The sequence below is a fragment of the Lampris incognitus genome, chromosome 10 (assembly GCF_029633865.1).
Source record: "Lampris incognitus isolate fLamInc1 chromosome 10, fLamInc1.hap2, whole genome shotgun sequence".
Classification (NCBI taxonomy): domain Eukaryota; kingdom Metazoa; phylum Chordata; class Actinopteri; order Lampriformes; family Lampridae; genus Lampris; species Lampris incognitus.
Genome location: NC_079220.1, coordinates 53261480 through 53286281, shown reverse-complemented (window position 1 = coordinate 53286281; position 24802 = coordinate 53261480). Strand labels below are relative to the sequence as shown.

The window sequence follows — 24802 nt, the reverse complement described above, 5'->3', positions numbered from 1 at the left end:
TGCGGGAAGCGTTATCGGAATAATGCTGCATCTTTCTGTAAATGCACTTGCCCCCCCCCCCGCCGCCCCCAACTTCAAATCAGTGCATGTGCATGTGCAGTTTTGAGCCTCTTGCGCGGCTCTTTCGATCCACAAGTGGTGGTTGATCAGGTCGATTTGAGCATTTTATATTTGGTGGGTGTTTGTGTAATGACCTGGGAGCTGCAAATTGTGCGTATGAGCTCGTCCCGTGGACAGAAAACCGCGTTCCCTCCCGTTGCCTTTAGAATAACGCGCCGGTCTTTTTCAGTGGCGGCTGGTGCGAAATATTTCCCGGGGGCGCGGCACCCCTGGCAGCTGCTCCGACGTCCACGCGGTCACGGAGCTATTAGGAAGGGCAATGTAGCTCATCACGGTTCCTAGACGGTGGATGATTGACAGTCGAAACGAGGCGTGGTTGGTGGGTGTGAACACGATTGGCAGCCGCGAGAGTTGTCTAATTACATTAGATCAACAACAAAAAAAAACAAAAAAAACAAAAACGATACCAATTCGCTGGCGATAAAAGCGGGCGTGTGCGGGGCACGCAGAACTGCGCCCCCTGGAAAATCTGAGTGAGAACGACTTGCAATGACGTCACAGTCATTTCTGCAGAAGGCCGGTGTAACCAGGTTAAAATGAATGTTTTAATTTTATTTTGTTTGAGTATGAAATATCGCCAAATCCTGTCTGTGTGCTGTTATTTGTGTTTACTACATTTTATTTTATGTCATTATTTACTTTTATGTATGTTTTACAACGACCGTCATATACATGTACTGTCGCTTTAAGAGCGAGGTCTTGTGGGTACACGGAAGAGGGAACGCGGGAGGCGATATTATGAACCCTACATAGCCCTCGCCAAAATCCCGTACCCTGTCCCAAATCTCGCGAACGGACGCCGGATTTCCGCTGCGTTGCTAAGGAAACAATCAACTATCAACTCGGTGCGAAGCAAAGCTAACGTTAGCTGTGCTCTCCTCTGTTCATGATCCTCATTGCTCATTGAAACTTGAGTAGTTTCGATGTCTGATACTTCATTACTTTTACCCAAGTAGCCTATAGCTTTTCAGCAGGCCTTCTTTATACAACACTGTGCACTATACACTATAGGCCTAGGCTAATAGTAGAAAATGTAAACTTTCTGGTAAATGAAGTGAAAGACATGACTAGGATGTTTGTCTTATGATTTAAGTGTTTGCCCTGAAAACGAAATTAAGCAGGAAGTCTAGATTATTTTTGGTTTTGATTAAAAATAATCAAAATATTAAGTTACATAACTTATGAATCGTCTAAAAAGTGAACCATGGGGTTGAAATTATGATTGTGAGGGAAAGAATAGCCTTAAGTTGACTAACCTAACAATTTTAGGTTACAAGGTCTGCCTCTGCTCCTTGGATACGTTATTGGTATTATATTAATGTTGATTGTGGATAACTTAGACAGGTTAAATTGTGGGTGTACAGCGTTTCCTTGATGAGCGCTAACCCCATAACAACATATTTTCGCGTTGCTACGGTGGCGCACACGTGACAAAGCCAGAAACGGGATTTTGGCGAGGCCTATGTAGGGTTCATAATATCGCACGCGGGAGAGGCCATTTTTGTTTTGTGGGAGGAGTCTCAAGCAGCGACCGAGCCGAGCCACGCGTGTTTCTTACCGTGGGACAGTTTTGCTGATTGAGGAGAACGTAACCTTGAGTATCCCTGTAAGAAGATACTGCAAGCTGTGGGATAAAATACTTGTTTATCCTTTCTTACATCGGAGTCCCGTGGACGGTTTCTCCTTCTAACGCACACGAGTGAAGTACCCATATGTGCCGTTCTAGTCTAGACTGCTGAAGAGGACAATACAAAGCTCAAATGACCGGCAGTGGAAACCAGTGATTTCGTACAGAAAATAAATGGCAAGGTGGGCCAAATAGAGTCCTGTGTGCCCCCCCCCTCCTTCCTTGATCATGATGATGATGAAAGACTGAGGCCCCCCCCCCTCAACAACACCTGGGGCCCCACCCAACTAGAACACAACGCAGAGCTAACGATGAGAGTGACGGGCGTGCAGCAGGCTGACCAGCATAGGACTGCCCCCGTTACACCGGCCCCAAACGCGTTGACTAGTATTGTCAGCTGCTTTTGAACCCCCCCCCCCCCTCTTAAGCAAGGAAAGGAAGCCGCTTTATTTCTGTCAGTGTACGTGTTACGCCTCTGTAAGGGGGGCTGTGGAAGGAAGGAAGACGGAGACGACGACGTCGCCGCCTCGAGTCCCAAAGCTGCCGTGAACGAGCCGCAAAGCAAGGCGTTTGGAGCCAGGCGTGAGCAGTCGAGAGCACATCAGTAGATCACAGGCTGACCGTTGAACTTGGGGAAATAAAGGGGCGCTGTAAAAACCGTTACTTCAGCTACACTTTCCCAAAAACGCGAGAAAGCAAACGAGACGATGTTTTAAACACGCTATTGTGGAGTTAGAAAACGACGAGACGTGAGAGTAGACGTCGTCGAGGTAGTTTACTAGCTCCACCTTAGCATGTCATACATTCGACAACGCCACTGAACTGGACTCTCAACCGGAAGCGGAAGTGCATTATCTAACCCCTCGCCTCTTCCCTTAAAGGTACACCGTCCTCTTAAGTGAATGTCTCTCGTTATATAGATGTGGGTCACCACGCTATCTCCTTTTAACCTCTTTTACCTGGGCAGCAAGAGCAATGGATTGCACATCTCTATACCGACCATCCGATTAGCAGTTCCGAGTGCCTTTCTAGCTCTTGAAAACATTGTTCAAGTAGCATTTGAACTTCTTTCAGCAACGAATTATAACAATTCTGACTTATTCAGTGCACACCAAGTGGATGTTTTCAACACTATCTCTTCCCATTCCGTGCATTTAGTAGACATTTTCACATCCGTTACATACAGTTGTTCAGTTACAATGAATTTGTCTTCTGCATGTAACCCATCTTGTTGTACAGGAGCAGCGGGCGGCTGCAGCGCCCGGGGACCACCTCCACTTCTTATTTCCATTGCCTTGCTCAGGGGCATAGACAGGAGTATTAACCCTAACATACGTGTCTTTTTGATGGTGGGAGGAAACCGCAGACACGGGGAGAACATGCAAACTCCACACAGAAAGGAGCTGAGACGGCCTGGGGTTCGAACCCAGGACCTTCTTGCTGTGAGGCAACAATGCTAACCACTGGGCCACTGGGCCCTATATTAAAACGCGTAGGCTTGCTGTTATGTAGTGTTATTTTGAGAATTGATAATATTAACGTTTTTATATAACTTTACAAGTACAATTGTCATCATACAATAATGGTGAATTTACATCCCAGTGTTCTTAGTCACTTATATTTGTTCATATTTTTCATTTTCATTTGTACGAGTGAATAGATAATCTTTCATTAGTTGTTTTAATGGGTCATCTGGTTTCTTGTATTTTCTTCTTTCAGCTCGTTCCCTGTCTCTCAGTGGTTGCCACAGCAGATTGTACAGTTTTTATCCGGACCGTGTGAGGGCACATCGCCAATGGCAGCTGTTGTTAACCTGGGCCTCAGCCATTCCCGTATGGAGCCTCGACTGATCCGGTGTGGTCTTTTCAGTCCGCATACCGATTTGGCAAAATTTTATGTCGGCTGCCCTTCCTGACACAGCCACTAACCTTATGGACGGGGGCACAGGTAAAGCGCTGGATGCCATCCCAGTATTCATGCACTTGCAACCTCGCCTGTCACTATATCTGGTTTCTTGTATATGTCAGCCCAATGTGGCCATCAAACAGACCAGGTGGGTCTGGCAAGAGTTTATCTTTTATCAGCTCTTGGATCTAAACAAGTCACTACTGGAGCTGTTCAATAATGCTTTCTTACAAGCGTGTCATATTAATGACTAACAAAGATGTAATCAGTGTTATGGTTAGGTACTTGGTCTTGCGACAAGCATGAGCACAAGTCCATGAATGCTGGGATGGCAGCCAGCTCTTTACCTGTGCTCATAGGGTTAGTGGTTGAGTCAGAAAGGGCATCCGATGTAACACTTTGCCAAAGCAGTATGCGGATTGACAAGACCATACCGGATCGGTCGAGGCCCGGGTTAACACTGACCGCCATCAGTGCTGTGCCCTCACGTGGTGCTGATGGAAACAATAAAATCCACTGTGAGAAACTGGGAATAAGCCAAGAGAAGAAGAAGAAGAAGAAGAAGAAGAAAAAGAAGAAGGCGTGACGTGAGATACTTGGCAGCTCTCCAGCAGGAAGAAAGCTGTGTGTATCTTCTTTGCCATTCTCCATTTCCTGAAAGGAATACTTTCCTTTTTGGGGTCAGACCATGTTCTGGAATGTTCTGTGTTGGTCTCCCTCACCACACACGCTGAGCCGAGATTATTTCTAAGCAGCTTCCTTTTTTTTGTTGCTTTTCATTGGCAGCCAAGAGGATTTACCAAAAACAATTACAAATACTTTACGCCTGTTTTGACAATCATATATCACAACAAATTCAGGTACTTAGGAAGGAAACAAGCAAGCAAGTGTCCAGGGTGTCTCCCCCAGGGGAGGCTTCTATAACACAACAGGTGACGCAGTGCTTCACCAAAAAACAAACAAAAAAAATAACACACGTCACATAAAACAAATTTTAGATGCCAACATTTCATTAGAATGACCGTATCCCCTGTGAATCAAACAAAAAACTGTCACTGTTAAAAAAGTGTCGTGGGTATTGTGCAACACAGCGCCCTCTTCAGGTGACACAAGGGAGTGTTCTGTTTCACTAACCCAATGTAAGTGAATGTAAGTTGTGCACGTTGTTGATTGGACAGTTATGGGTTTATGACCCGCTTTAATGCCCACCCGGTGAAGCAGTGCTTCATCTAGTCTTTCCTCCGCCGTGAAAATGATTGACAGCCGTCTAACCAATCAGAGAACAGCAGTTCAGCCTTTCCGATCCTTGACTTGTTCTCCAATCTTCATCATACCTTTTGGTGCTGGAAACGCAGCGAAATATAAGAAAAAGAGATTAGCCTAACATAAATTAGTGGTTACTATAGTAGTTTTTGGTGGTTCTTGTATATTGTGAATATTATAATAATTAAGCAATCTGTTCAGCTCTTTATCGTTCATCTTTATGTTTGCATTTTTTTGATCTTGACCTCGTGTAGTAGCCCTGCACTGTAGGCTAACGCTAGTTGTTTTAACTAGCTTAGCTAGCCAGCTAGCTGCTAGTTTAGCTAGCTCCTGTCCTGTCTTTCGCAGTTTTTGCAAAGAAGAGTCGTGATGGAGGCGAACATCGTGGACGGGATCCTACGGGAATCGTTTCACACTTCCTCTCAAGGGCTGGGTAAGTCGGAGTTTTAAGTGTTCCAGGTGTGACAAGGTGGAGTGGCTAACGGTGGAGTGTGCTAACAAACCGTGTACGTGCGCTGATGCGGGAGATGGGTGTTCTTCAAAGTTTGCAAGAGACGGATTTGAGGATCTACGAAATTTCGACAGATCTGTTAAGCGTCACGAAAAACCGCAGTCAGGTTCGTTGGGAAATGTGAGGCTGGATACTCGTGTAAACTACTAATAAGACCCGTTACCTGGGGGCTAACGGGTCTGACCCTTTAGCCGAGCGGTTAGTGACGTCGCCTTGTGGTGCAGTACACGCTGTATCGAATCCCGCACCGGGCAAGAAAATAACCGGTTAAAACTCGGTCCAGAAAGTAAAAACCCTAACCGTGTCTTTACTCCACCCATGTATTAAACCGTCAGATTGCGCTGACTAGTTTCCCAAATCAGCTGGTTTAATACATGGATGGAGTAAAAACACGGTTAGGGTTTGTACTTTCTGGACCGGGTCTTTCCACCTCTGCCGGTTACACTCGTAAAGCGTAACGACGCGGTCCGGGGGATCCTGAAAAGGCTGATTGATTGGGTGTCGTTATTGGGTCGTCGGGAGCAGCATTTAGGGGGCACGATGAGAGGGTCCGATAATAAAGGGAAACTACGGGGGAGACGGTAGAAGTGTTTTCCCGCCATGGTGACGTTCTGGCTGCTCATTTGAAACGGTCCACTGTGTTTTCTGGGACGTCTGAGACCATACAAAATGATCTGATTGGAGCCATTGCTGCTACCGCCCAGGAGATAAAAAGTGAGATTGCCGCTGCGCCTTTTTTTTTTTTTTTTTTTTTGCTTCACCAAAAATGTTGCCGCGGTGGTCTGGGGACGCGTCCCGGAGATCACGAGATTTCGTGTCATAGTCACGAAATTTAACCGGTAGAGGCTAGTTCCCGTCGATGCAGAGAACGGTCAACTGAGCATGCGCAAGTACTCGTCGCCTCCGTTGTTTGGGTAGGTTAGGGTTAGGGTTAAAGACGCAGAGTAGGGGCGGGTCTTCCTAGAATCCTAGCGCCTGGATGCCTACGCGGGGCGTGTGGAGGCGTGGTAGAGGCACGGTAGAGGCATTTCGCGCATGCTCAGTTGACCGTTCTCTACTCCATTTCCGTTCTCTGCATCGACGGGAAGTAGCCTCTGCCAAATTGAATCTATGAAATCGACGAAGCGGCAAGATGGCGGAGGGAGCGGACGCGGCGTAAACGGCTCACGTAACAAACCCTGAAACCGACAATCTTGGACAAAAAAACTCACAGGAAACTTCCTCTGTTTGCGTTGGAATCTATCGGAGTCGCTCTTAGAACGGAGTAGATCATTTCGGCCACTTTCTGAAGCACACTCTAAACTAAAAATGGCTAAAGCTAACGCGAAGCTAACGGCTCTCCAAATGCACGACTACTGCGGTACAGAGAACAAGGAAACAAACGCCAAAGGCACAAAAAAACACCCTTACCTCTCCTGCTAAGCCGCCAGGTCCTCAGGAAAACACCCTTACCTCTCCTGCTAAGCCGCCAGGTCCTCAGAAAAAACACAAAGGAGACGAGGCCACAACTGCTGGAGCCCATTGCCGAGGATACCTCGAATGCTGCTATCTTAGCTGCCATCGGTGCTCTCCGCGACATGATGGAGGATTTCAAGACGGAGTTGAAACAAAACACGCGGACTATTGCTAACATCGCAAAACTCGACCGAAATCAAAGAGTGCAAGGTTAAAAACAAAGAGTTGGATGAAGAAATAAAACAACTCCGTGTGAAGAACGCAGAGGTGGACAAGAGAGCTGCAGAACTGGAGCGCTACAAGAGAAGATGGAACTTAAGACTTAACGGCCTGAAAGAAGAAAAGGAGGAGAATACACGACAGCTCGTCGCTGAAATCCTCGGGGAGATTGTTCCACACTGGAAGGAGAAGATGGATCTCATCGTGCAGTTCACTGGACGGCTCTACAGGGATGAACTCTGGCGAACCACCAAACTTCACCCAGTCTGCAAGAATCTCAACGTCCGCTTCATAGAAGATCTCACCAAAGAAGGCAGGGAGGCACGGCAAGCTGTTTGGCCCAAAGTTGAGCAAGCAAGGAGGGCAGGTCTGAAGACTATTTTCCGTGGCCCATATGTGTTCATTAACGGACAGAGAGTCACACTATAGACCTAGATAACCTGGAATGTTGATTCCTAAAACAAGTGAGTTATAAATAGAAAAAATGCTTAGGGTTTTGTTACACAAAGTTCAGTAACTACTAGCAGATAAACAATTTTTCTTGTTCTTTAACAGTTCAGTTAATTATCTCTGTGTTTTTTTGTGTTCTATGATTAATCTAAAAAATTATATATCTCTCATTTCTGTGCTATGATATCAACTCTGATATCTCGGCTGCTCCACTTACTGATCACAGCATTATTTCTCTACATGTTAAACCTAAAAACAGGAGTACTTATTCTCACAAATATTGGAAATTTAACTCCAGTCTAAATAAAAATTCTGATTACTGTAGAAGAATTAAACTATTGATTCAAGAGATCATAAACTCTGAAGAACTAACAACGCCTGTCAAGAAATGGGAGTTCCTAAAATATAAAATACGCCAACTCACCATCTCATTCAGTAAAAAAATTAAAAAAGATCTTGAAAGAAAAGAACTAGATATAATTAAACAGCTTAATGTTTACTGCAATAAACCTAATCCCACTGAAGACGATAAACAGAAAATATTAAACCTTCAACCCAATTTGGATGAAATCTACACTCAGAAAGCAAAAGGAGCCTTTATTATGTCTAGAGCTAAATGGATAGAGGAGGGTGAAAAAAACTCAGCATATTTCTGTAACCTTGAAAAAAGAAGGCAGGAAAAAAATAAATTAAATCCTTGATAATTGATGATATAGAAACCACAGATGAAAAATTAATCTCCTCGGAAATCCTTAAATTCTATAGCCAGCTTTACAGCTCTAAATTTTCTAATGAGGATTGTCATGCATTCTTAAAGGATATAGCAAGTTATATTCCCAAAATTGAAGATGGTTTCAAACAAACTTGCAATCATCAAATAACAATTGCAGAACTTGATGCAGTTATTAGTCGCTTGTCTTTAAATAAAGCCCCTGGGTCAGACGGCCTCACAGGTGACTTCTACAGACATTTCTGGGAAGATATTAGAGAACTACTACATCAAGTTTTCATGGAAATATTTGAAACTTGCACACTTCCACCTACAATGAAACAAGGGATTATCATTTCAATTCCAAAACCTGGAAAAGACCCCAGAATTATAGATAATAGAAGGCCCATCACTCATAGAAACTCAAGACTACAAACTCCTAACCTACATTTTCACTGCTCGTCTTCAAACAGGGATTTCGAATCTTATTGCAGAAACACAATCAGGTTTTCTAAAAGGAAGATCAATCCACAACAATATAAGGCTGGTAATGGACATTATTGAATACAGAAACCAAATTGAAGATGATGGGTTTCTCCTGTTTTTAGATTTTTATAAAGCGTTTGACTCTGTGGAGCATCCATTTATCATCTTGGTACTTGAACATTTTGGATTTGGAGTCAATTTTAGTAATTTTGTCAGTGGACTGTATCAGAATATTACCAGCTGTGTCATACTACCTGCTGGCACTACCCCCAGTTTTAAGGTTAATGTAGGGATTCCTCAGGGTTGTCCGGTTTCTCCATATTTATTCATACTAGTTACAGAAATGTTAGCAATTTACCTCAAAAATTGTGATGACATTAAAAAACTAAATGTATCATTATCATCAGCCAACTAGCAGATGACATGACAATTTTCGTAAAAGATAGACACCAAATTCCAACAACTGTTGAAAAATTCTCTAAAGCTTCAGGATTAACACTATATTTTAAAAAATGTGAACTATTGGCTGTACATGACACCCCACTAAAAGAAATCTGCAATATTCCTATTAAATCAGAAATCAAATACCTGGGAATTTTCCTTTCAAAAGACCAAAAACGAATTCAGTCTTTGAATGTAGAAAATAAGTTAAAGGAATGTAAATCAAAGCTAAACATCTGGCTCCAAAGAGACCTATCAATTCTTGGCAGAATTTATTTAACTAAGATGGAATGCTTATCAAGGTGTATTTACCCAGCCTATTCTCACGCCATTCCAAAAAAATTAATCAAATCAATCAATCAGATTAATCTAAATTTCATTTGGCGAAACAGACCACACTGTATAAAGAAAATCCATATGGTTAAAGAAGTAAAGGATGGAGGACTAAAAGTTATTGATTTTGATTGCCTTAATGGAACTTTAAATTGGCTAAAATCTTGGATCAAACATAGTAACTCCTTCTGGTACTGTATTCCAAATCACTTATTCAATAAAATTGGAGGATTGAAATGTATACTCAGATCTGACTATAATATTGATAAACTTCCTGTTTCATTATCAGAGTTCCATAAACAGATACTGTTGTATTGGAGAATGTTATATGTACCTAACTTTTCACCTCACACCACTGTACTTTGGAATAATAGATATATATATTATATTGGAACAAGTCTTTATTCTTTAAAGATTGGTATGAGGAAAATATATGGTCGATAGTTGATCTAATGGATCCTAGTGGTAATTTATTAAATTATGAACAATTCCAGACAAAACATACTTTCAAGCCTTCCAAATCAGACTTTACTAAATTACATAAAGCACTCCCCAAAGAATTTGTATCTCTGATAACAAATATAATGACTCACCAACCTATACAGCCACGATTGGCCCCACTGTCAATTCAAGGGTTTTTAATCTTGGACAAAAAAATGTGATAATCATTTTATTAGAAACTGTCTCACTGAAAACTTATTCCCTGAAAGACAAAACAAAAATGACATTTTACACAAGTTTGATAAAAATTCAATTATTAAATTGAGAACAATGTATCTAACATTTCCTATCCCCCCCCCCCAAAGCGAAGGAAACACACTTCAAAATTATGAATAACATATATCTCTCCAAAGAACTACTTAGATCACGGTTTGGTTTTGCCGATAATATATGTTCATTTTGTGAAAATTATATAGAAGCTACGGACCCTGTATTTTTCTCATGTGGTGTGGTACTTGTGTTCTGGCTTGACGTTCACAAATGGATACAGCAAAGGATTTTGTCCTTTCCAACTTGGATTTCTAGAGACAATATAACATTTGGTATGACTTTGCAAAACAAAAACGATGAACTCTGTTGTAATGTAATCCTCTGCTTAGCCAAATTCTTTATTCATAAAAATAGATACTTTAAGTCATCCCCCAAATTTGTTGTTTTTTTAAATGAATTTAGATCATACTTGAAATCTTTAAAACTAATGACCTATACAGACGCTCTAAAGATTTATGAGGCGTTAAGACATTTTCCCCACTGAATCAGAAGACTGATATCCTTATTAATTCCCCCTTGTATGATGGACTATGTTTTATTATTTTCAATTAGTGTACGTCATGTATTTAATTTGTTATACTTTGTACCCTTATTTTCATAATACATTACTGTATATTGGTCACGTGACATTCCATCTCTTATGTACTTCCTGATATGCTGTATAGAAATGTTTACATACTGTTCCCTTTGGCACTTTGGATATATCTATGTATTTTTGGATGGAATGTATATTTGCCATGTTTGTTTTATAATGAACTTTTTTCAAGAATCTGTACATGAATATTCACAATGTTCAATAAAAATATATTAAAATAATAATAATAATCTATGAAATCGTGCTATGACACGAAATCGCGTGATACCGGGCTGCGGACGTAACAGGAAATACGTCATCAACGCAGGACGTGGTTGCGGTAACAGCGCGTCACCTTTCGTAAAAATGGAGATGGAGGAGAGCGTAGGTGGTTGGAGTACAAGCGAAACGAGATGCCTAATCTCCATCTGGGCAGAAGAATCCATCCTGCCAGTCTCAACAGCTGGAATAGGCCATTCATGCGTATCAGTGCTTGAAACATCTTCAAACATTAGCGACTGTTTTCACAGCAAGTCGGTCAAATCTGGGGCTTGACTGAGGCCCTTTGACCTCGCAGCGGAAGTGACGTAGACAGTAACGAACTCTTCTTCGGGAGTAACGAAATCTGATCACAAGCGGTCAGCAGGGCGCGTTTGGCGACGTTTGATAAGACGGGTGTAAACGGCGATGTGTCTCGCTGTCCACTTGTGGTCCGATCGCCCAAAACGCATTTTAAAACCAAGTGTAAACCGCTGTGAAAGGTCGTGCATGGGGGGGGGGGGGGGATTTAGGGGAACTGGACTTGTCAAATTGGGAGGAAGGTGAAAGCGGAAAAGTAGCGTCTGTGCAGCACCAAGTGCTCCCCAGACAACATGTGCGGGAGCAGGCCAGCTGGGCTAGACGAGACCCATAGGCGTTTCTAGCCCATTTTTGGGGGGATGCACCCCTAAATTGAACCCCAGCACCCCTAAAATCGAAGAGATTTTTTTATTTTTTACTGTATGGCCGTGTTTAATAAGATGAAGAAATGTCAAAACCATATCCAGTATATGGTTTAAACGTAATTTTTTAACAACAAAAATACAGCAACCCCCCCCATGCTTCGACAATGGTTTGATCCACCCCCCCAAATTTATCTTGCCTGGCGGGCCAGCACTCTGGCCCCAAAAGCTCTGATCCTAGAATCGCCCCTGATCGAGACCCAAACTGTTATAGATACCATCATGCCACCAAGGAACTCTGCTTGGTCACGTGTGCTATGGGCGATCCTCAGGTGGGCCCCATTAGCTATTTACAATTTAGATCCATATTTATATTTCCTCACATTTGCGACACTGAGAAGATCTAAACCTATGATGATAACTGGGACAGTCCCAGAGGAGATTTCAGGATCTAATCTTCTCCAATACACCAACCCTGGTCTGATAATCCTTTTAAGCTGCTGTGGCCTCATCATTTCTTCACCCATTACTGGGGGAAGTTGGCCACGGCACATTTAAAACGTGGAAAAACTGAAATGCTTCTCCCATTCAGGAAAAGCAAGTCACGGCGAATCCAGGAGGCCTCCTTGTTAACTGTTGTGTTCTGACTCTCATTTCATTTATTTTTCATGAAATGTTCCTTGATGTTATTCCTGCCTTTACCGTGTATCCTGCATACAAAGTAAAAGGGGGAGAAAAAAAAACATTTTGATGCTTTGGCCCCTTTTAATATACACGTTCTAACATGACGCTTGTGAGCCACCATTAAAGCAGTCCTCAACGATGCAAGAGTGTATGAAACAATAGTTGAATCTTTATTTTTCATTTCCGAGCACACCAACTCATCAGATTCGTTATACATCTACATTTACCCGACACCTATTCGAGGGGTGTATTTAATAGATTTTATGACACGCTCCCTTATACACAAAACGTCGTCTTCATTGCACAATTTCTGTATCCCATTTAATGATTACTGGACAATCTTTTGAAGCCATCCAGATTGTACAATCTTCAATACAAGTGATATTCATGAATTCTTAAAAAAAATAAAAGTCCTCACGCCTTTGTGCAAAAGCCCCCGTGCTTTTCCATCTACGAAGTCCGCTTGCCATGCAGCAGGCTCCTCTAACCGGCTTAAGGTCTATATCCACACTGGTGTAACCAACAAAGACCAGATGGAAGGCTGTAGACAATTTCTAGCTGAGAACTCCTCTCTGTTTGTGTGCTGGCCCTCTTTCTTGCACCATTTCTCCGAAAGGACACCTAACGCATTCACACACTTCAGAAATTATAGTTTCCAAATCACTTTTTTTTTTTTTTAAATGGTGCTTTGTACAAATATTTTACATTTTAAGGCAACAGGTTTTTTTTTCCCTAAAGCATCAAAAGATGGGTTTGTATTCCTTTGACCCTCGGGCCACTTTTCTTCACATGTCACAAAAGGTGCAATTCTATGTATTTCTCTCCGTTAAGAAAATATTTACATTAAGATACATGGAAAGCATCTCATTAAGCTCCAGGTGTAAACTCCACCTGTTGTGCATTTGTTAGTAGCTGTATTTTGGAACTATGGGACCCATGCAGTACAAGTATCTTAAGTTCATCTGTCACACATTCAACCGCTTCCAGGCCTTGAAAGAGGATGAATTTCAGATAAGATGTACTTTATTAAACCAATTCCAACACACACACTGCAGCTAGGAGCAGCGGGCAGCCGCTGTGCAGCGCCCGCAGACCAGCTCCACGTCTCGCCATGCCTCGGTCAGGGGCACAGACAGGAGTGTTATCCTATATGTGTCTTTTGATGGTGGGAGGAAACTGAATTTAATGCAGATAAAAGAAATGAGATTACATCGGTGAAGAGCTGCAGCATCACTGTGACCCCCATAATGAGCGATGTAGACTCGGGGTTTACTTGAAATGTACATCTTCCCACTCCACCAGTTCAATAACAAAAACGCCCATGTACCAATTATGTATGATGCACATGCTGCGTTTTGATCTAACATTTCCACACACCCGTTGTGGGAGTGCTAACAATTTTCAAACTCGCGTCTCAATTAGCGTGCACATATCGGAGAGCTTTAAACGCTGGCCAATGACACAAACAATATCTCATATTGTTGCTCACATTATGCATTTTCAAAAACTGAACGCTTTAGCTAATGCATCCCTCAATATAATCTGACGGATGTTCACTTTCAAACCTCATCTAAAAAAATATACTGAAAACTCATGCTCAAAACACTGGCGGGAGGGGGACTCTGTGCTTGCATAGAAATGTTACAAGGTTGTTGGGGGGGGGGGGTGGGAGAAGCAGCTTAATAATTAGATACAAGTGAACTATGCCGAGGTCGCACACTAAATAAACTGACCAAGTATAGCAATGTGAGAACTCTGCTAACTTGGGGGAACACGCAGGCTAACTGTAGGCCGAAGCACTGTGAATTATGAAAAGAACGCAGTACTGAATTCCAGCTCCACGTCACATTATGCAATGCGGTGGATATTCGAAATGATTGACAATAAGCTGACATGCCTGACCAAGAGGCTGCATCTTTCAGACCGTACACAACAAGCAGATCACTGGTGATCATCTTCTTACTTAAAGCCTTTTAGTCAAAACCTGCACCGTCTATCTCCATCAACCCTTGGATCATGACTTGAGCTCGTTGAAAAATAAAAACAAACACATTAGTATTTACTTTAGTTATACTTGCCTGTCTGAACAGATCAACTGGAACCGAAAGGCAAAGATAATTGGAGGTCTGGAATTTCCCACTGAGGGAGAAGAGGAAAATATTTTTGATTTCCACCGATGGGCAGAAATTCTCCGAGGAGGGCAAGGAGTAGGAAGCATGACAAAGAGCGAATGAGAGAAGGGGAACTATATATCACATCTTCCATTAAATGCAACACCAGGTTTATGATGACTTCCAAGAATTGTTCGATTGTTGATTCGAAGATACATCCTAGAATGCACCGGGACACATTGTCACACATCGTCTCCTTTTTATTTCCCTTTCACTGCCCAACCTTTCTTCTACCACTGGGTGTTTGCCCACATTTCTCTTCTGTGGGGGGGAAAATGGTTACATTCCATTCTTGGCATGAATGAGCCGTCAACCTCCTCCATCCCATTTGTCTTTAGAGCGATGACAACTGTCCCCACCTCAGCTAGCGTGCAGCCGTCACCGGAATTCATAAATGGGCATACTGTGTTCTTCAATATGGTTGAGGTTTAAAGACTGGTACCTGCAGGAATAAGTAAGAGACAGCGAGAGTTACTTTTGTATAAAATATCTTTCACTGCAGTGACATTATAAGTGCTATGGCGCTCTACACAAACACAACCACAATCAAATCTAAGAGTATAGAAGTTAATTATAGGCTCTTAAGGGAGCTACCATTCAGAACTTCGATGATAGTAGTAGCCCTCGATGGTGGCAGTGGACTTTTGGAAGCAGATGTAGTAGAAACCAGCAAAGGAGGCACCGCTGATGTCTTTGATAGTGTGGTCTGGAACTAGAAACTGCTCCTGAGTGTGCAGAAGGGAAAGGCTGGAAGTTAGAGTACCAAAAGGACATCAGGAGAGAGAGACGCTAAATTTGCAGGTTAACCGTAGGATTTTACACTAACCTTCCACCTCATAAAGATGTAGTCGCTGTTGTTAAGCACCTCGTAGTCAAAGTCATCAGAGTTGAAGCTTTTGGTGTATTTATTAAATGAGTGAAACTTGCCCTGGTTAGTCAGAACAACACCAGTAAGAGTACAGAAACTGCGAAGATGACAATTAGACTACAACATTTACACAGGAGCATAATAACGGAATTACATTACATACCCAGTGTTTTCTGTCCACATCCTCATCTGCATCCCACTTCCTAGTTAAAAATGGCCTCTTTTTACTAATGATTTCACCAGCAAAGAATGTTGTTAGTGTGGGATACTCCTGTAAGAGGTAAAAAATATAAAATGCAGAGAATAAATGCATGTCAGGGAGATGCAACTAGTCTCCAAGTGTATAATGAAGTCATTTGTCTTGAACGCATGTAGGTCTCCAAGTGTATAATGAAGTCATTTGTCTTTAACACATGTAGGGCTAGTTCTTCCATAATCCATTAGTGCAGCTAGTCAAGGTTGCCTTGAATTTCTTGATAAACTTGCACAGCATACAGCCAATTATGTACTGTCTGTAATTTAAGTACTATAAATCGGCGTGAATTATGCACCGATGCCGGAGATTACAGTTTCAGGCAATACTATCCCAATGATAAATTTAGTAGCTCTTTTCCATGCTCTTGAATGTCTGTGTAATAGACGCTCTGCCTGAGACAGGGAGAAAAGACTTGAGACGCATGCACAACCATTACATTCTGCTATAACATGTTGCATTACAACCGTCCCCATACTGCACAGGGGCATCACAGAGAGGCTGTACATGTGTATAAATGACGCATTAATACATTTACAATAATGTTTCGGGCACAATACTAGGTTCAATTAAATGCTACCTAGTTATGTAGATGTCAAACACGTAATGCAAATCACCGAGCTGGGGAGAAGACCATCGTGTCGATTCAGTTTCACGGCAGTAATTGAAAAGATCTGTTCAAAATTAAGCAAGGTCTGTCTTGCTTCATTTTCCCCCCCACAGATAAAAAGTTTATTTTAGGTTCGAAAATGGAGTCAGAGTGTAACATTGCTGCGATACAGTTCTGCAGCAGCCGGCATTTAGGAAAGGGAACTGCAAGAACTTGCCAACCCTTACCCTTTTAACCATGTTACATAATACACAAGGTATACGGCTGACACACTCGAGTCTCCTTTAGACCACACCTTGTTGCAAACTAGGTTTCAAACCTAAAATCTGCCTCACATTCTGACACGTACAGGGGTGAAGAGAAACAAAAACAAAACTCTTTTAATCCGTTTCCATGCAAGCTTTGGGGGTGAAGAGAGCTCAAAACAGTCCAGTCATTTGACCTGGTTTCAAGGGCTTACCTCTGTCAAACCTTTGATTTTGAGGTATCCACACAGATAGGAGTCCTCCACAGTCACATGCTGCCCAAGACAAACAAAGTGAGTGGCACAATTTCATGTATTGCAAAAGGCCAGGAAACAGTTATTAGGTACGACAAGTTACTACGCTCCAACAAGCAATTGTGCCAACGTGGTCGCGGTACACCCCTCGAGTTGTGCCAAGAGAAGCAGCGACCATTACGACGTCGTCCTATGTAGGAATGTGCGCGTGCGATACCTGTTAAGTGGGGGGGGCGTTATGCAATCAGGTTCCGCTGGTACGCCCCACACACACACACACACACAGGTTTTTAGCTCGCTGCCAAGGCCAAGCCGTGACACCAATAAACACTAATAAAACAGCTAACCTCTCGCAGTACCGAGAGGTTTGCGTCCCGAAGGCTGGTCAAAGCTTGACCTAAATTGGGGCGTCGAGACGGCCGTATCAAACGCACCCGCTTTGGCGTGCTTCAAAATTGGGTCAGCGTGTCAGCGTTGTGCGACGGCCAAAAATACCGGGGCATGCTAACGTTAGCTAGCCGGCTAGTGGCCGACCAGGGCCGGGATACGGTGACTTCCCGAAACGGCGAACAAATGCCGTCGGCAAACCCAACAAGCGGCACACGTCAGCTTGGGGAAGTGTTTACCTGAAAAACTACCTCGACGTCGTACGAGTTTCCTTTGCTCTTCTGGAATCCCCGAAACTGCGAGCCGCTGTAGAGGAACGAAGTGGCCACCCCGGGCTGGCGAGTGTTGATCGGGGCGGGGGGAGTAAGCGAGGCCGAGGACGAGCAGGCCGTCGCCCTAACGCAGCACTCCGCTCGGACGGGCATGACGAGCACCAGGGCGTCAGTGTCACCTACCGGAACAGTCATGAACCCCTCCGACCGGGCAAACGAGCAGAACGACGGGCGGGACGGACGGAGCTACGGACAGGGGACAGTTGAGTCAGCCTCAACTACGAGTAGAAAACTTCGCTCCATCCCGCCCGTTATCTGTGGGCTGGCTGGCTGGACTGGCGCACGCGCGCGCGCGCGCACACACGCACACACGCGCAAAAAAAGAAAAGAAAATCGAGAACACGGCGTCGCTCAATTCCATTGGCTGGACATCTGTATCCTGAGCTCGAGCTAGAATTCTATTGGTTAGTGGAGTCGACTTGGTCACAGGCGATCTGTCAGAGGAAGAAACATCAGCTAATTAATGTAATTAGGAAGGGAAACCACTGCCATGAAAACAAATCGTCACAGCTCTCAATCTTGGATTACTGTTTCTTATCTGGCGCGTTTTTATTGTACATGCGGATTTAACCGGTACAGGAATATTCATAAAATCAAACTTCACCCGGACACTATGGATCAATCTAGAGCAGTGTTTCTCAAACCAGTCCTCAAGGACCCCCTATCCTGCAGATTTGCATTGTAACCCTGCATAAGTAGCCCTGCTTGTACTTACTCAACCAATCATCTCAACGCACTTAATTATGCAAGATGTGCAAACTCTTGACATGCATTGCTGATTGGTTGAATAACTATAAACAGGTACCTATTCAGGGTTGCAAAGAAAATCTGCAGGATAGGGGGGGGGGTCCTTGAGGACTGGGTTGAGAAACACTGATCTAGAGGTATCCATGATACTTATCCGTGATCATGTCAACGTGTAACTGTATTTAAAAAACGTGACTGAATACTCGGGCGCTTTGTCTCTAGCGTCTCAAGTGTCGTGCTGCCGAAACTCCTCCAGCCCGTCCTCCAGGTGGTCTACGTAGTTGAGGATCTCGGAGATGCGCTTGCCGTGCCGCTGTATTTGCTCAGTCCGGATCTGTGTTAATGTGCAGAGAGAGGAAGCCGTTTGAGTACACAGATGCGGTTCACGCAGGTAAAACTGGTCTCTCTGGGGGGGGGGGGGGCTGCTGTTTACCTCCTCAGTTAGGGACCCCATCCAGGCATTGACGCGTGTCACCAATTCGTCCTCTCGGTTGTTGATCCTTAGCAGGTGACTATTGTGGGCGGAGCTAACTGCGTTAATGACCGTTTCCGTGTCCACGAGCAGCTGCAAGAAAAGAAGAACAGCTATATATATATATATATATATATATATATATATATATATATATATATATATATATACAAGGCCGAAAACTTGAGAGACTTCTGGATATCAGTGGTGACAAATCAGCTTCACTGTTTAGTAACTCGCAACGACAGAATAACGGCCGTGACGACTTCGTGCATCATTCCCAACACCAAAAATTCAAACGTTGGCTGCCCAAAGGTCCACCTCCAGGCGGACACTCACTGTCCTCAGATCATCAGGCATGTCGTCGTCCAACTCGTGCTCATTCTTCAACACCTTCTGCAGGTTTGCCAGGGCAGCCTCCTGCAGTTGCTCACTGTGGTTATTCTCAAGGTTTCGACACTGGGTAAATGTGACGCTCAAGGTCAAAGAAACTGCCCATCAGATTTGCAGAGAATGTGTGCGTTTCCAATCGCCTCAGTACAGTTCGTAGTCATTCACAGTTATTTGCACATGTGTGGTATTAGGAACTAAGGCGTCATGCCAATGAGTTACAGATCTAACAATTCTTCATCTCAATTCTTTAAAAAAAAAAACTGCAGAAAAAAGGATATAAGTCTTTGACTTTTTTAATGAAACCGCCAACCATGGCTGAGATGTTGGTGTCAAAGTCTCTGGTGAGCTCCTGCAATAAAAAGGGCAGATATAATGTGAATAACGTTTTTAAACCCCAGTGAAGCACAATTTTTGACATTGTGGGAAAGAAATGAATAAGTTAAACTGCACATTTTGTGCAAAGAAATGTCATGCAATGTAATTTACTCGAAAGCCAGTTTAAAGTGGGGGGGGGGGGAGAATGCTAGTTTGGGTAAGGGACAAGTGAATGTCAGTGTGTATGTGTGAATTTTGATGATTAATAGTGGGGTTGGGGTAGGGGACTAATGTAGGAGGAACCCCTATCCTGCAGATTTTCATTGTAACCCTGCATAGGTAGCCCTGCTTGTACTTACTCGACCAGTCATCTCATAGCACTTAATTATGCAAGGTGTGCAAACTCAGACATTCATTGCTGATTGGTTGAATAACTACAACCGGGTACCTATTCAGGATTGCAAAGAAAATCTGCAGGATAGGGGGTCCTTGAGGACTGGGTTGAGAAACACTGTTCTAGAGTTAACTCAGAGAGGGGACCCACACAGAACCCATTTTTAAATACCTGCGTTTACAAAAAAACCCAAAACAAAACAGCCAAAACACTCCCAGAATCTTGGTGACATCAGGGCCACTAGTTGAAATTGAACATTCTAACATCCCATAGACACACGACTACACACCTCGAGCTGGTCAACCAGCTGTAGCTCCAGGGTCATGAGGCTGTCATAAAGCTTTGCAATCTCCTCACTATACTTTTTGAGCTGGGCCTCCAGGAAGTGTGTGTCTGAGACCTGGCGCAACTCCAGTAATGTCTTGAAAGGCCGGAAATTGAGAAAAAAAAAACATTGTGGTGATGACAATGCATTACGGTGGTGTATTGTGTATGTGTGTTGTGTGGGTCTGTGCATAAATCATTTATTTTGACCAACATATGGGATGACAGTTCACACTGCAACGCCCAGTGCAGTTAACCAGAATGAGAAGAAAAAAACTCTCCTGAACTTGTGCACTATATTTGGCTTTTTTCTGATTACATATGGCTTAATGAGCAATGATTTGATTATGTAGTACTGTATATGATTTAGTATAACTAAAACTAGGCCCAAGAGGAGCTGGTTGAGGTGAAATGAAGCCTATATAAGCCTATAATAGCCCGTATCTGCATGTGATATCCTGGGCTAATTACGGAAATGATTATAAACCTGTCATCTGTAATTAACAGAGCTGTAGAGCTGTTAATTAGGAATGAGAGGGAGATCCAAATGTACCGCTTTACACTTCTGCCAAAGTATGACGGTCACAATTGTGCGTGGTTGAACGTTCTTGCAGCCCACAAAGTCAAGGTCCCACAATGATTGACAGCTTGTTGGAGGTCAAAGCTATTAGCTGTTCTTACTGCCCTTTTTCTAGTATTCACCAATGAGAGCAAAAGTAAGGCAGACATTTGTATTGGCACTGGTTTAATTCCATGCCATGACTCTTAAAACCATTTCATGACACGTACAATCCACAGTCCTCCAAGCCTACCTTTTCCCTGTGCTGCTCAAAATTTGCTTTCGTTTGTGCTGCACCCTGCCGGTTATCTGCCACGGCCTCTTTAAAACCATCAAAGAAGCATTTGACCTCTGTCTCCCTCAGTTGGTGTTCCACTAAGCCAATTTCACACATCTGTACACACAGCTCCCCCATGCGGCGCTCATATGTAATTGCAACGTTAAGGGACCCAAAGCAGTGATTTCGGGAATCTCAGGTCGAGTTTGTCGTGAAAAATAAAATGCACAACAGCTGAATAATAAACAAATAAACGAACGCAGTAGCATCTGACACAAGTCTTCTAAATTCGGAATTGCAAATCTTGAAACCCCAATACACGGAAGTCATGATATGAATCGGTTAGAAAACCAAGATAAGAAAGGATATGCTTGGAGTAGATCTGTCACTTCGGGTAAGAAGGCCAGTTTCTTTGTGTCTGCATCTTCTGTAAACATGCTGTCAAACAGGTAGGAGCCATTCAGGAATTCCACAAAGGCATCCTGGAAGAGAAATAACCAGCGCAGGTGGATGTACATCCAAATGCACGTACACCGACTTTGCAAGACGAATGGAGGCTTTATGAATGCACCAAGTGTCCCCATCTCATTACCATGTGTAATTGCAGTTCATCTTGCTGGATCTGCTTGGCTTCGCTGGCCTTTTGCACCTGCAGCTCGTTGTATTTTGTTTGCTCGACTGCAGTCCTGTATTTATCAAGGGCCTGCTCTTTCTCCGTGGGAACACAAATGATGGAGACAGTGATAACTTTGCAAACTGAAATTAACGTCAAGGAAAATCTGTACCCAGACACCGATTTAGTCATGGGTTTAAGGAAGGTGGACTTAAAACCTGTGCAATGCTCATCAAACTGTAAAAAGGGTGTTAACGTGATAAGAACTGCATCGAATCAGCGTGACGGCAGTGTTCAGATTTCTTTGGGAACTTTGCTGATAATCTGCAACTAAATATCCTGTTGAATCTTCACTGTACGCCAATGCTTCGATTCACCGGGGCGGAGGTCTCAAAGAAACGTGTTGCTTGTTTGCTGCTTTGTAAAACAACAGTCTTGTGCAGTATAACGAGTTTCAGCAGGCAATACTACCAATGCTACTTACTGTCTGTCCATCAAGTAACTTGTAGTCAAGGTACACCAACTCTGGAAAGTAGGCGGCAATGAAAAGTTTGTAGTTTTCGTCTTTAGAAATGGGGTTTCCGGCTAAAATGAGGGTGTGCAGGTTCTTCAACCTTCTGAGGTAGATCACCTGCAAAACACTTGATTAGATTAAATAATGCATTCTACACCTCTATAGCCTGGGAATGGAAGTTAGTATCTTGAAAGGGTGCAATCCACATGTTACGTATTACAGCTGTAAAATGTCTATGTAATTTGGATTCCAAAGAATAAAGTCCATAAGACGATACAGAGTGTACTGTTTACATGGTCTAGCTGGCCCAGGGAGTTGTTTCCAACGGAGAAGAAAGTGAGGTTCTCAAGTGTGTCCATGTTCTCAACGGCAGAGATTCTGTTGTTGCCCAGATTCAAGTCTTCCAATTTAACCAGAGTCTCCAGGCCCTCAATCTTCTCTATGTTGTTGAAAGACAGATCTGCAAAGTGCGATAAAACGTTGCTTTCCCGAGTATTGCCAATAACACATTTCTGAAGATTCGAAGCGATACGTGTTTTTAGAAAACGACTCAGTTTAACACAGTCAGCTCAGAGATCCCCTTTACCAAGCCACGAGAGATTGACGAGATGGCCTAGTTTGGCAATCTGCATTATATGGTTGTTGTTCAGCTGCAGCTTGGTCAGGGACGTGAACTCCCATAAATGGTCGATCTTCAGGATGCCTGTGGACAAATGCATTTTTCACGCTCATTAATTCGTGCAGTTAATTTATCAAGTGGTCCTATCAGGGGCGATTCTAGGATCAGAGCTTTAGGGGTGCTGAGCACCTAGAGTGCTGGCCGGCCAGGCAAGATAAATTTGGGGGGGTGGATCAAACCATTTTCGAAGCATGGGGGGGGGTGCTGTATTTTTGTTGTTAAAATATTACGTTTAAACCATATACTGGATATGGTTTTGACAATTCTTCAGCTTATTAAACATGGACATACAGCAAAAAAAAATATATTCAATTTAGGGGTGCTGGGGTTCAATTTAGGGGTGCTGCGGCACCCCCCAAAAATGGGCTAGAAACGCCTATGGGTCCTATATTCTTTCACTCACGTTCGTATTCCAGGCGCAGGTGGAGGACCTCGTCGAACTGGACGCCTTCCTCCTGAGGGCCCTGCTCCTCTAGCGCCCTCATGAGCATCTCCTCGTCTATCACACGGTGCTCCGCCATGTCGACAAGCGTGCTCGTCTTGCTGCTGGCCACTCTTGACTTCTCACTGTGGGGGGGGGGGATAACGGCTAATACGTTACTGATGGTGTTTATTTGATGGGTTTGTTTAATTGCGGATTAAACTCAATGCTAATGTAAACTACTAATAAGACACATTAGCCCCTAGCTAACGGGTCTGACCCTTTAGCCGAGTGGTTAGTGACGCCGCCTTGTGGCGCAGTACACGCCGTAACGAATCCCGCACCGGGCAACAAAATAACCGGTTACATTGGTGGCAGCGGTGGGATCCGGAAGTGTGCAGATCCTCAGAAGTCTCTTCGGAGCGCGGGAATAACAAAGCGAAGGGGCGCGCTTCCGGGGAGGGTGACTACTGTAAACTAGTAATAAGACACGTTAGCCCCTAGCTAACGGGTCTGACCCTTTAGCCGAGCGGTTAGTGACGTCGCCTTGTGACGCAGAACTTCTCGTATCGAATCCCGCACCGGGCAACAAAATAACCGGTTACACTAGCGTTAGCTGACTTTAACAAGCGTGCGTTTCACCCATCCCCGGATTGTTTCGCAGAGACTTGGAGAAGCCGCACGGTATTAGTGTAAACTACTAATAAGACCCGTTAGCTAGCTGGCCCTTTAGCCGAGCGGTTAGCGATGTCGCCTTGTGGCGCAGTACATCTCGTATCGAATCCCGCACCGGGCAACAAAATAACCGGTCACACCAGCATCTTTTTCGTCCTGGGACTGTAGGATTTGGCGTCACTGTCGCTGGAGTCAAAAGCAAACCGTCGGTTTACCGGAAGACCCGCGGGTGTATCACGTCGCTTAGCAACGGCAAGCCGTGTCGAGCTGCGTTTAACTTCATCACCGAGGGCTTGGTTTCGAACAGTTACAGAACAACTCCTGCGATGGCGTGATAACGAAACATATTCATTCCCCCCCCCTCCCACACACCGGTTTGTGCGTCCTAATAATACCTCAAAATGCATATTAGATAACGACACATTAGCAAATATCTAGAATGTCACCCGCTTACAAAGGAGTTCGCCGAAATGATCGCGAAGAGCGATTGCTCTGCCTAACGCTGTCATTTATACGTTGATCTCTTCGGATCAACTTTTTTTTTCAAAACCATTACGCAGCCCACGTCGATCATGATTATTAGTCATTCAAATAACGTAAGAAAGATAAAGTCTGGTCTATGGATTGTGTGCTTTTTGAGCAATGTACGCGGTCTAATATATATATATATATATATATATATTTTTTTTAGCAAAACTTGAGAAGACGTTGAACGCCGCTTGCGTGTAACTGGCATTCAGCTCAGCCATTCATAGCGAGGCTTGCAAGTGTTCAGCGAATAGGATCGCTCGTAGGGCGGGACTTGGTAAG

At 43.6% G+C, this 24802-nt stretch overlaps 2 protein-coding genes across 3 annotated transcripts; both read right to left on the bottom strand.

The window, feature by feature from the left end:
- Positions 1-12636: 12636 nt before the first annotated feature.
- On the bottom strand, positions 12637-17909 carry gid4 (GID complex subunit 4 homolog). 2 transcript variants are annotated; one of them, XM_056287664.1, is made up of 6 exons: positions 17517-17909; positions 16852-16911; positions 15692-15799; positions 15487-15588; positions 15255-15385; positions 12637-15102 (listed from the first exon to the last, which is right to left on the bottom strand). In XM_056287664.1, the coding sequence occupies exons 1-6, from the start codon at positions 17742-17744 to the stop codon at positions 15039-15041; spliced, it is 693 nt and encodes a 230-aa protein (XP_056143639.1). In that variant the 5' UTR covers positions 17745-17909; the 3' UTR covers positions 12637-15038. The 2 variants fall into 2 exon arrangements, with proteins under 2 accessions (XP_056143639.1, XP_056143640.1); XM_056287665.1 differs by lacking the exon at positions 16852-16911.
- Positions 17910-18582: 673 nt separating this feature from the next.
- Positions 18583-23417, bottom strand: drc3 (dynein regulatory complex subunit 3). Its single transcript, XM_056288460.1, has 12 exons — positions 23300-23417; positions 22804-22920; positions 22511-22677; positions 22188-22334; positions 21683-21802; positions 21460-21572; positions 21067-21241; positions 20220-20351; positions 19500-19570; positions 19168-19297; positions 18790-18921; positions 18583-18690 (listed from the first exon to the last, which is right to left on the bottom strand). Exons 1-12 carry the CDS (start codon positions 23415-23417, stop codon positions 18583-18585), a joined length of 1530 nt encoding a protein of 509 aa, XP_056144435.1.
- Positions 23418-24802: the final 1385 nt, after the last annotated feature.